At 48.6% G+C, this 12,112-nt stretch overlaps 1 protein-coding gene across 1 annotated transcript in view; it reads right to left on the bottom strand.

Moving 5' to 3' along the window:
* The window catches only part of KDM2B (lysine demethylase 2B), a 109,789-nt gene extending 98,183 nt beyond the window's left edge, over positions 1–11,606 (bottom strand). The window contains 4 exon segments of the mRNA XM_033097500.1: positions 6,531–6,577; positions 7,827–7,905; positions 10,786–10,930; positions 11,592–11,606. Coding sequence (XP_032953391.1) covers positions 6,531–6,577; positions 7,827–7,905; positions 10,786–10,930; positions 11,592–11,606 — 286 coding nt within the window.
* Positions 11,607–12,112: the final 506 nt, after the last annotated feature.

Below are 12,112 nucleotides of genomic sequence, written 5' to 3'. Positions count from 1 at the left end.
TGAAAATATCCCAGTCTCCTTAAGTGAACTATCCAGGATAGAGAGCCTGTGGGGGAAACAGATTTGAGCATCCATAAACAGACCCACACAAATGCAGTCAACTGATTTACCACAAAGACAACAGTTCAGTGCCAAGGGGCGAGGGTGCTCTTTCAATAATGGTACTGGATCAACTGGATAGTCATATAGGAAAAGAAAGGACCTTGACCCCTACCTCGTACCAAATACAAAAATCAATTCCAGGTGAACGACAGATATAAATGTGAGAGTTCAAACAATAAAGCTTTTTGAGAAAAATATATGAACATCTATCTTCATGACCTTGGAATATGCAAAAATGTCTTAAACAAGACACAAAAAGCACTAATGAACCAAGATGACCTAAATGGTCTATGTTAAAATTAAGAACTTCTGTTTACTCAAAGACACATTTAAGAGTATGAAAAGGCGAGGTGGCCAGATGGCTCAGTTGGTTAGAGCGCGAGCTCTGAACAACAGGGTTGCCGGTTCAATTCCTGCATGGGATGGTGGGCTTCACCCACTGCAACTAAACGGTGACTGGACTTGGAGCTGAGCTGCACCCTCCACAACTAAACTGAAGGACAACGACTTGACTGGAAGCTGATGGGCCCTGGAGAAACACACTGTTCCCTAATAAAATTACTTTAAAAAAAAAAGAGTATGAAAAGGCAACCCACAAAGTTAGGGGAAGATTCTGGAATGTGTACTCATATGCAGAATATAGAAAGAATCTTTACGTTATGGGCTAAATTGTGTCCCCAAAAATCCATACGTTCAAATCTTAATGCCCAATAAACTCAATATGTAACCATATTTGGAGATAAGGTCTTTAAAGAGGTAATTAAGTTAAAATGAGTTCTTTGGAGTGGGCCCTAGTCCAATAGCCTGCTATCCTCTTAAGAAGAGGAGATAGAACACAGATGCAGAGGGAAGACCACGTGAAGACATGAAGAAAAGATGGCAATCTACAAGCCAAGGAGAGAGACATTTGAAGAAACCAACCAAGCTGGCACAACGATCTTTGACTTCCAGCTCCAGAATTATGAAAAAATAAATTTCTGTTGTTTAAATCATCCAGCCTGTGGTACTCTGTGATGTGGCCCTAGCAAACTAATACATCTTACAATCAAAAAGAGGCAATCCTTTAAAATAATGGAGAAAAGACCTGATCAGACATTTCACAAAGGGGATATCCAAATAGTAAATAAACAATGAAATGGAGCTCAATTTCATTCGTCATTAGAGAAATGCAAACTAAAACCACAGTGAGATTCAACTGTACCTGCTTCCATGACTGAAATGAAAAGGACAAAAACACCAACTCTTGGTGAGGATGTGAAGCAATCAGAACCAGAACCCCTCTGAACAATTATTTGACAGTATCTAAAAAACTGAACATATATATGCATTTTCTGTGACCCAAACAATTCCACTCTTAAATATGTGTCCAACGGAAATGCATCCATCTGTTCACCAGAAGTCATGTTCTAGAATGTTCGTAGCATGTACTATACATGTAGTCCTAAACTGACAGCTTCTCAAGTGCCCAGTAATAATAGAATGAATAAATTGTGAACAGTCACAAAGTGCAAAACTATATAGCAATGAAAATAAATAATTTACAAGTACACACAACAATATGGATGAATCTCATAAACACAAAGTTGAGTGAAAGAAGCTGAAACCAAAAGGGGACACCCTGTATGATACCACTAACATACAGTATGCAAACCGGTAAAACTTCATTCCCACTATTAGAAGTCAAGATGACAGTGGAGGGTAGTGGCTGGATGAGAATACAAGGTGGGGCTGTTGCTGGTGATTACTCTGGTTTGTTCAATTTGTTAAAATTAATCAAGCTGTCTGGTTATCACATGTGCACTTTTCTTTCTATATGTATATTATATATACTTCAATAAAAAGTTTTTATATTCAGTGTACATCATCCTAAAAATGGAAAGTGCCTTTTCTTTTTTTAAAGGCAGGGAGCTAGTAATAGAGTCTAGATACCTGTCTTCCCAGAGGGCAGGTAAATAGGGCTGATAGAGAAAGGTCTGGTTTTAGGACATTAGAGAAGAATCTGTACCGTGTTTCCCAAAAAATAATATCTACCCTGAAAATAAGCCCCAGTTAAGATCGTCAGCCAGGTGGACCCATATAGTACGTTATGATGACGTTCCAGAAGAAGATGACGACTATATTTGAATAAATGTAGATTGTTGTACATGAAAAAATAAGACATCCCCTTAAAATACGCCCTAATGTGTCTTTTGGAGCAAAAATTAATATGAGACCCTGTCTTATTTTTGAGGAAATACGGTATAAGACCCGGTCTTATTTTTTGGGAAACACGGTAGCCCAAGTTGTGGCCTGAATAGCGAGCTGGCTGTTGCACCAGCCACCTTCTCAAACAGTTGCCTCCTAAGATACAGGCCTGGGGAGGGGGCAGGAGGCTAGAAGATAGAGGCTGAGACCCCACACTAACTGGGGGGTTGGTGTAGCCTCCCGCATACACTGCCTTCCAAAGCAGAACTCCCATTATGGCAACCCTGGAGCGTCACTCCCTCCGACTCTCGGAGCACGTGCTCCAGAGGCTGGGGTGTGCCAAGCCTCTCAGGAGGACCCTGGGCTGAAGATGGAAGCCTGGATCTGTTGGTTCCCCACCTTTGCCACCACATGGGAGAAGCTTACCCAAGAATGAAGCAGAAAGAGGAAGCGAAAAAGGGAAGCAGAAAGGAAAAGTATGAGTCAACTTGAGATCTTCTAGACGCACCTAGATCTAGATGTACCTGGAAATCACCCCTTGGACTTATTATGTAAGCCAGTGAATTCTGTTTTGCTTAGGCCAGCTTGAGTTCCATTTGTCACTCATGTCACTATAATGAAGGTGCCCTGTGCCGCTCTCCGGAAGCCTGTGTGCACTCTGAGAGACTAAAACGGGCGTAATAATACCCCAGGCTAACCACAATGACAGGCACCCCTCCCAGCGTCAGCGCTCGCTATACCTTCACAAAGCACTTTAATATTCATCAGCCCCTTTGATCACCACAGAAATGCCAAGGGAGAGAGGGTGCAGGTCCTGCTGCTCCTGGTCTTTGCCATCCTAGACTTTCCGAGAGCTGGCAAGGACATTGGGACCATCTAATCGCTCCCACGACGAGAAGAATGAAGCTTGAGGAGAGAAGAGGTGGCTTGGATGCAACCGAAGCCCAATAAAACTACTGAGGCTTTGAAATTTCCTTAAAAGGGCCACGAGCAACATTATTAAGACTGTGATGTTGCCTGAATCCCACTCCTGAGAATCCGGTTTAATTTTGCTCATAAAAAGACTCTCATTCCTTCTATGTCCTTCCGTTATAATAAATAATAATGAGGACCATTCATGGAGTACCCACCATCCAGCATAATTCAAAGCATTCATTCATTCTAATAGGCTCCTTCTTTGAGGCGGATTCTGCTATTAGTTCCATTTTGCAGATGAGGAGATTGAGGCTTAAGGAGGTTAGTAGTTTGCCCAGAATCACTCATGCAGCTAGCAGAATCGGGCCTCAAGCTAAGGTTGTTTACCAGCAAAGGCTGGGGCTGGGTTGAGGTGTCAGAGCAAGTTGCCTGGGCCAAGACTAGATTTATGGAGTCCATCATCCCATCTGCCCACTGGCGGAAAGTTTGCTCCTTTCTGCTTTTTCACTTCCTTCAGCATTTCTGGAATCCAGTTTAAAAAAAAAAAAAAAAATCTATCTCCTGAGCAAGTCTTTGCCAATTAACTGAGATCCTTCTGTCATCAGCGCTATCCCCTTACAGTCAATCGGTCCACCCTTCTGAGTATCTGTTAACACACTTTTGGGCCAATTATTCAAGCTGGATTATCTGACACACCCACCAGTCAGCTGTCTTCATTCTCCACACAGCCACCAGAGTCGGCTTTTATAAAACTTAAATCAGATCACACTACTTCACACCCACTAGGATCGCTGTCATCAAAAAGACAGACAATAACAAGTGTTGGCGAGGATGTGGAGAAATTGGAACCCTCATACATTGCTAATGGGAATGTAAAATGGCACAGCTGTTTTGAAAAACAGTCTGGCAGTTCCTCAGGAGGTTAAATACCAGAGGTGCCAAAAAAATGGATACAAGAGGACACTTTGGTCAATGTTGCTCAAGCAGTAGTTCGCCTGTAATCAGAAGTGTCTGGACGCTGATGGGAACTACTTTGAGCACCTCTTGTAATTGCGGAAGTCAAATATGACTTGTATTCATCTTTTGTTATTGGCACATGTTGAGTATTACAATTTTAATAGTCTTCCTTTCTTAAAATCTGTATACTTTTTTTTTTTGGCACTCTGTATCATGACCGTATGACCTAGCAATTCCACTCCTCAGTATATACCCAAGAGAAATAAAAATGTATGCCCAGGGCCAGCCCGGTGGCTCAGGCAGTTAGAGCTCCATGCCCTAACTCCGAAGGCTGCCGGTTCATTCCCACATGGGCCAGTGGGCTCTCAACCTCAAGGTTGCCAGTTCAATTCCTTGCCTCCCACAAGGGATGGTGGGCTCCGCCCCCTGCAACTAAGATTGAACATGGCACCTTGAGATGAGCTGCTGCTAAGCTCCCAAATGGCTCAGTTGGTTGGAACGCGGGCTCTCAACCACAAGGTTGCTGGTTGACTCCCACAAGGGATGGTGGGCTGCGCCCCCTGCAACTAGCAATGGCAACTGGACCTGGAGCTGAGCTGCGCCCTCCACAACTAAGACTGAAAGGACAACAACTTGACTTGGAAAAAAAAAGTCCTGAAAGTACACACTGTTCCCCAATAAAGTCATGTTCCCCTTCCCCAATAAAAAAAATCTTAAAAAAAAAAATGTTATTAAAAAAAAGAAATGTTATTTAAATAAAAAAAAAGTATGCCCACATAAAACTGTACATGAATATTCATAGCATTACTCATAATTGCTAAGAAGGAGAAACAACCAAAATGTCCATCAACTGACGAATGGATAAACAAAACGTGGTCCATCCACACAATGGGATTACTATTCAGCGATAAACAGGAATGAAAAGCTGACACATGCTTCAACATGGATGAACCTAGAAAACGTGATGCTGAGTGACAGAAGCCAGACACAAAGGACCACATGTTACATGATTCCAGTTACTTGAAATGTCCAGAATAGGCAAATCCACAGAGGCAAAAAAGCAGATCAGTTGTTGCCAGTGGATAGAGGCAGAGGGGAATTGAGAAGTACAGGGTTTATTTTGGGGGTAACAGAAAGGTTCTGGAATGAGATTGTGGTGATGATTGCACAACATTGTGAATATACTAAAAACACTCTCAAAAAGGCCAAATGGTGAATTTTATGGCATATGTATTTTAACTCAGTTTTTAAAAAAATGTTTAAACCCACCCTTCCCAAAGGAAAATCATCAGATTACCCCCTTCACTGCACTTTAATACTCCCGATGACTTCCCATCACACTAAGAGTCAAACCCAAATTCTCTACCAGAGCCTATCAGGCCCCACATGAACCTGGTCATGTGACTTCCCCTCCATCCTACTACTTTCCCCCTCACTCATTCCACTCCTCCCACACCTCCTGAACTTTGCCCTTACTCATCCCACAATGTGGAATGTTCTTCCCCACAGCCAGCTTTTCACCAGTCAGATCTCTACTCAAATGTCCTCAACCCCTCTCCCTACTGAAGTCCTCCCCTGAGCACCCCATCTAAAATACAGCTCCACCACACTCCACATTGCCCTGCTTTATTTCTTCCTGGCTCTCAACACCCTCCAGAAAGATACATATTTTTAAAAACTGTTTATTTCTTTGTTGCCTGTCACTTTAACCAAGAGAGCAGGAATCTTGTCTGTCATGTTCACAGCTCTGAACTTGCCTGCCACGTAGGTGCTACCTGAGAAACTCTTCTGGAAAGAATGGATTTACCGAAAGACTTCCAATAAAATCTGAAATGCCGCCTGCTACCTGATCAGGAGTCTGGAGCACTGAGGGAGCAGCCAGGCTCTGCAGGTGTTCAGACAGCTAGCTAATCAGCATTTGCAGGCCACTCAGTGGCCAGCCCCACCCTAGACCTGCCTAGAACCCTGAGGAAGCAGGAAGAATGAATGATCCCTCCCCTGGAAAGTCTGAAAGTCTTTCAGGGGTCACAAAGCACGCAGTGTGTGCCCAGCAACCCACAAACAAACGCAAAGGAGAGATCTAAGATTGCATCGCTGACACCCAAGCTGGAGGCTAGGATCCAAACTGCCCTGGCAAATACCCTCGGCTCCAGCTTCTTAGGACTTTGTGACCTAACCTATTCTCCACAATGACACGGTTGCAGCTCACACCTGCCCCTGCCTCCACCCGCCAGGGCCTTTCTTTTCAGAGGCAGTGAAAAATCTAATCAGTCAGGTGGAATAGGCCTTTTCCTCCTCCTCCTCCTCTTTCTCCTCCTCCTCCTCCTTCCTGCTTCAGCATCTCTGAACCGCACACGCAGCAAGCAACTTACCCACTAAGAGTTTGACATCTCGGACTGTGAAGTCAGGAGCAGGCATCCTGGAAAATGAGGAGCACAGACGTTTGGTGAGAAGCCAGAAACAATGGAGTTAGACCCAACTCCGGGGGCCGGGGGCCATTTTTCCAAGAGGGTTCCCTCGCTCTCAGTTTGGGAACCCAATATGAGCTAACCCAGAGGAACAGTGACAGACCAGCTGGTGCTTCAAGGGAGGGTCACCACTGAGCCCCTTCCTCACCCCAATGGGCAAACCAAGCCCCGAACCTCTCCCCAACACCTGAACTTAGCACTGCTACAGTAAAGAGAGGAGATATGCAGTGTCCAACAGCTTTTCCAGGGAAGACGGAAGTGTGGTGTCAAACGTAAGGGCCAGAGCCAGGCATTCAAACACCTGTTTCTTTTAGAGTGGGGAGTTCTTTCTGTGTCTCTCCCTCTAGAAAATACTCTCCGTAATGAATTGCATGGAGGGTGGGAGGGACCCCTTTAAGTTCAGAGGGAAATAAAAGACACCCATCACACCAACTCCAAGAATATGTAACACAGCTATAATGACTGTGGTGACATTCATTATTAATTAACATTGATGCTGAAGGTTTAATTTCTACCCATAGGAATGAGACTCCTGAGCAACTCTGGCAGTAGATGCTGGAGAAGGCAGCAGGCCGAGATGACACCCTCAGCCTCTTCCCCACCCCTGCCCAGGGGGTGGAAACCTGTTCTTCCAGCCTGCCTCCCAGATGTCTCCCCCACCTGGAGCTCTGACAGATCACTAAGAGAACATAGAGCAAACAAGACCCAGTGCAGAGGCAGGGGCTGGCTGGGGCAGGCTGAGAAAGGAGGTAACATGGGAGCTTAGCATCCTAGGAACCACACCCTCCACAGAAAAGGACCAATTTCCTACGAGTGGGAGTCTGAGTAGAAAATTTATCCAGGTGTCCTGCCTCTGGCCAATCCCTTCCCAGCCCAGGCCCTCCCTCAGTTTCCTGATTTTTTGGGGGGAGCACAATTCTCTTTAGGAAGTCACTGCACATAACTGGGGTGGGTCAGGGGGAAAAAATCAACACTGTTTAAGCACCTTACATACTGTCTGCCCAAATTCTCTGAAAAATACCAATCTTTGGAGAGTCTTTCCCCTTTTGTCATGCCTTGAATAACAAGATACTATCTGCCAGATAATAAGATCCTTCTCAGGGATGAGAGGTGAGGAAAAGCATGGAAGAAATCCATCCTAAGCTATAAACTGTTTAAGGAGGGAGACAGGGGGAAAAGCTATTAGTTTCAGCAACTTACTTAATTCCCAGTCCATCCTTTTCTCGAAATATCAGGGGAACCCTGAGTGCTTCTCTCTGTACATACTCATAGTTGAAATCTGTTTGGATATTGGAATTAAACAAGTTCGTTAAGTCATGAAGGAGCAAATGAATCACGATCAATTGGTTAGGGGAAGAAAAATGATGAAGGAAAGGGAAGGGGTGATGCTAGATGCAGGCTCCAGCTCCAGGACAAAAGCTCCCTGGAAAATGACAGGGAAATGGATTAGGCAAAGCCCAAGAGAAGCCATGCCAACTATCAGCTCTTCTGCCTACACAGTCATTCCCAGCATGCCCCACGGGTCAGAACTTGTCAATGAACAGCCAGCCCAAGGCTGGCAAGGGTTGGGGAGGAAAACTCATGAAAGAGCCCCACACAGTAAGAGCCCCAGCTAGTGCTGGGAAAGAGGGACAGACAGAAACGCACATCCAGGCTGAACTCGCAAAGTAAAGGGACTGCAAAATTGAAGAATGCCACCTGGGAGGATCTGAAGGCCCAGAGAGGAGGCTGGGAGAGGATTCTCATTGTAGCCGAACATCAGGGAAGATCTTATTGTAATATCCTGCACAGCGAATGGGAGGGGGGAAAAGCCGGTTTCCCTGGAAACTGTGTATTTGGTGCCAAAATAACTAGGGAACTGGGCACAGCTTTGTTGTCTTAATACTGAAATTCTGCTGCAGCCATCGCAATACTTGCTCCAACTGGATAACCGACAGGGATGCTCTGCTCCCCAGGGGAAGGCTGGGCAAAGGGGACACCGTGAGACCCTAAAAAAATTCACAGCATAGTTTTCCGTCTGGGGTTTGTCTAGTGTAGGCCACAAAATCCTAACCCTAAATCTGGAGGTAAAGGAGGCTGAGATAAGCCCTCACCTCCCCAAACCCTCAGGTACCAGAAGCAATCCGCAGGAGCGGTCTCAAGGCCTCCCCAGCTGGTCAGACGGGAAACAGAAGAGCTCTCAGGCCACGGAAGCCCCTGCCCCAGGCACAGTTCACTGGGGGAGCTTGCAGGGGGAGGAGACCAAGGCAGCTCAGCTCAGAGGAGAGGGAGAGAACAAAACCAGAGCTGGGGAAAGCCCTGACCTTAGCGGCTCAGATCCCCAGGGGCTCACAGTGAATGGGGATTCCTAAGGATCTAAAGGCAGAGAAGTTTAAGAAGCTTCTATGTGGAATCCAAGCTAAGGGCTCCTTCTGTTTCTCAGCTCCTCCCTCGAATTTTGGGGCCAGATCAGAATTAACTACCAAAATCCTAAGGCCCTCTCCTTTGAAAGGAGCCCGGACAGAAGATTTAAGGAATTTCCCTTGTTGGAACCGTCACCCCTTCCACACACCCCCAAAGCCCACCCCCCTACCCCACCCCCTGGGTTCAGCTTTAACTTCCTCCTCGGAGATCCTGGGCCCCTGGGCCGAGAATCCTCACAAATGACTAGGAAGAGTCTGCATATTGTTTTCTCATAGGATCTGCCCACTGACTGCCACCAGAAGAAAGGAGAGGAATTAAAATCCCATTTGTGCTAAGGAAATTTAAATGCAGTTGAGAATGTCCCCTGGCCTGTGCAACCATGCTCTTAAGACCAGGCAGGCTAAAAGAAATTTCTTCTTCCCTCCCCCCACAACGACCCCCTACCACTGAAGCCCAGCGCCCCAGGAAACAGTGGCCACAAAAGAGAAACTTCAAAAATGCAAAGCCTGGATGGTCTCTCCTAGGGGCTAACCCCACAGCCCAGCCACTCAACCGGAACCTGGAAGCAGGAGGCACTTCCCGGTTATCAGCTCACTGAGGGATGGAAGGGTTTTCCAAGGGGGGTGAGGACGTACACAAAATTGAAAAGAAGTAATATAAAGAAAACTCGAATATCTGAGGGGGAAAATATGAACTTACAAACCTCAGGAGGGCAAAAGGAGATGCATAGGTAGGCAGGGCACCTCCAAAACCCCAACCCCACAGGCAGAACCAGGGGCTACGCAGGACCTCTGGAGGCCTCAAACCCAAGCCAGAGCATCACCCCAATGTCCGGAGGACACACACACACCCCTTCCTAGTACCAGGGGCAGGGAAAAATGTGGGCCCTGAAGGTCTCGGGCTGGGGTGGCACCCTAAAACCCTAGAGGCTTTCTCAACTTCTGCTCTAAACTGGCAGGGTCCACAAGAGGGACAGAGCTTTCAAGGTCTCAGGTCTGGTAAGAGATCCCGTGTCCCAGAGGGGTACCCCAAGTCTTCGCTTCAAAGTGCCAAAGGACAAGGAACTCAGCTTTAAGCTTGAAGGAGTACCCCTTATCCCCAGTCTCCACTTCAAACTGTCAGGGCTGCAGGGCTAGAGGCCTCAGGCTTAAGTAGGGGCTATCGCCAACAACTCCGAGCTCACCCAGACCCTGTTCCAATCTGGCACAGCCAACCAGATGATGGAGGCCTGAGGAGGCCAGTCACTCAGTGCACCCCAGGCGCCCCCAGTGCCAGCTCCTAACCAGCAGGGCGCAAAATAACACGGGGTTTGGGAGGCTTCAGGCCCGGGGGTCCCTCACTTCAATGCCCATGGGGTACCCCAGTCGGCTACAGCCAGGCAGCGCACCTCATGCAGCGCAAGGAGCTGGGCTGGCTCTGGGAGGGGTAGAACGCCGCGCAACCACCCTCCCTCCGTCTGCCCGTCAGTCCCCAGATCCCTCTGTCCGCTGTACCCCTGGCTCTGACCACCCTAAGTCTGGTGGTGGGCGCGGGACGGGCCTAGGCCCACGCCCAGCCCCGGTTCCCGCCTGCCCTCCTCCCTCGCCACCCCACCCACCCCCCCAACCCCCCCCTCCAGTGCTCGGCTTCGTTTCGTCACCGGATCCCCTGGAATGGGGGACGCGGGCGCGAAATACGAACCCAGCCACCGGCAGCTCCCTCCCCACGTGCGCTCGGCCCGTGGAGTGTAGGGCAGCCCGAGGAGGGGGCGACTCACCTTTGCCCTCCATGGCGTGCACGAAGTCCCCCTGGTACAGCTGGCTGCGCAGCTTCTCCTCCAGACTGAAGCCGCGGACGCTAACTATCTCCTCCACGTCCGACAAGTCCTCGTTCTCGTCGTATCTCTGGCGGTCAATCGGACGCTGCGAGGACCCAAACCAGATAGCCCGGGACGTTATTGGGGGAACTGAGGGTTGCCTCACCCTTGGGCCCAGCTCGAACAGGTGCAGAAGCTGCGCGCCCCCTGCACCCCACCAATGCGACCTGAGCAACTTTGCGCAAATGTCCAAGATGCTGAAAATGGGGATGAGAGGGGTCCGCACCCCCAGGATCTGCCTGCGCCCTATACAGGGCACTCCCCTCCTGAGTCTTTGGAGGCCATGAAAGGGACATCTGGGGGGCTCTCCCTTGCCTCCACCCCCGAGAGGTGTTGAGTTTTTCCCACTCGGCCGGGAACCTGGTTATGTAACCCGCGAAGGGGGCTCCGCGGACAAGCTGGCGGGGCATTTGTAGGCCCCGGCAGGAGCCGCCGCAGCGCTCGGCTCGGCGGTAACAGCAGCACTGGCGGCCGCGGCGGCAGAGCCGCGAAGCCGGAACCGGAGGCCGGCGGCATTTCTAAGACTGGAGCTGCCCCCGACCTACCGGGGAAGCTGGAAAGCTGAAATGGAAGGGCTGAGACCCCAGCCGCCCCCGCCGACCGCCCGCCAGTGTAAGAAGAAGAGGTGGGAGGGGGGGTTCGAGGCTTGGGAGGGGGAGAGGCAGACCGCCCGCCACAAAGCTCCCATCCGAGACCCCAAAACGCACCAGCAGCTGCCTCATCTCCCCACGAGCGCGCGCGCACACTCACTTCCTAAGGAGACTCCCCCGCCACTCCCCGCATCCCCTGCCTCCTCCCTCCACCGCCCAGCGCTCGGCCCCGCAGCCCCCCAGATTCCGGGTGAACCCCGAGACCGCTCAGCCCCCTTCCAAGCCTTTCCCGGCTACCACCTCCCCACTTAAGTGTCTGAGACTCTGAGTCTCACAAGGGACTGGAGGAGTAAGCTGCTGGCTTCCTTTTGCATGCAATTTATTATATTTTTTTCCGGCCCTCTTGAAAAATACAGAAAAGGAAAGAACAGGCAGCAAGAAACAACAAAAAAAATAGATCTATCATATACCAGATACAGATTTGGAAAAAAAAAAAAAGCTACACACCAATCTTCTTCCAGAGTCTTTCTCTGCCTCCATTTTTTTAGGAGAGTTCACCAATTAATTGTCAACACTCCTGCCCCCTGCATTTTGGCGGAGGGGGGAAGGAGAGAAGACCAAAGAAAACAAACCAAAAA

The sequence above is a fragment of the Rhinolophus ferrumequinum genome, chromosome 25 (genome assembly GCF_004115265.2).
Source record: "Rhinolophus ferrumequinum isolate MPI-CBG mRhiFer1 chromosome 25, mRhiFer1_v1.p, whole genome shotgun sequence".
NCBI lineage: Eukaryota > Metazoa > Chordata > Mammalia > Chiroptera > Rhinolophidae > Rhinolophus > Rhinolophus ferrumequinum.
Note: the sequence above shows the minus strand (reverse complement) of the source record. Positions and strands in the feature narration are given on the sequence as shown.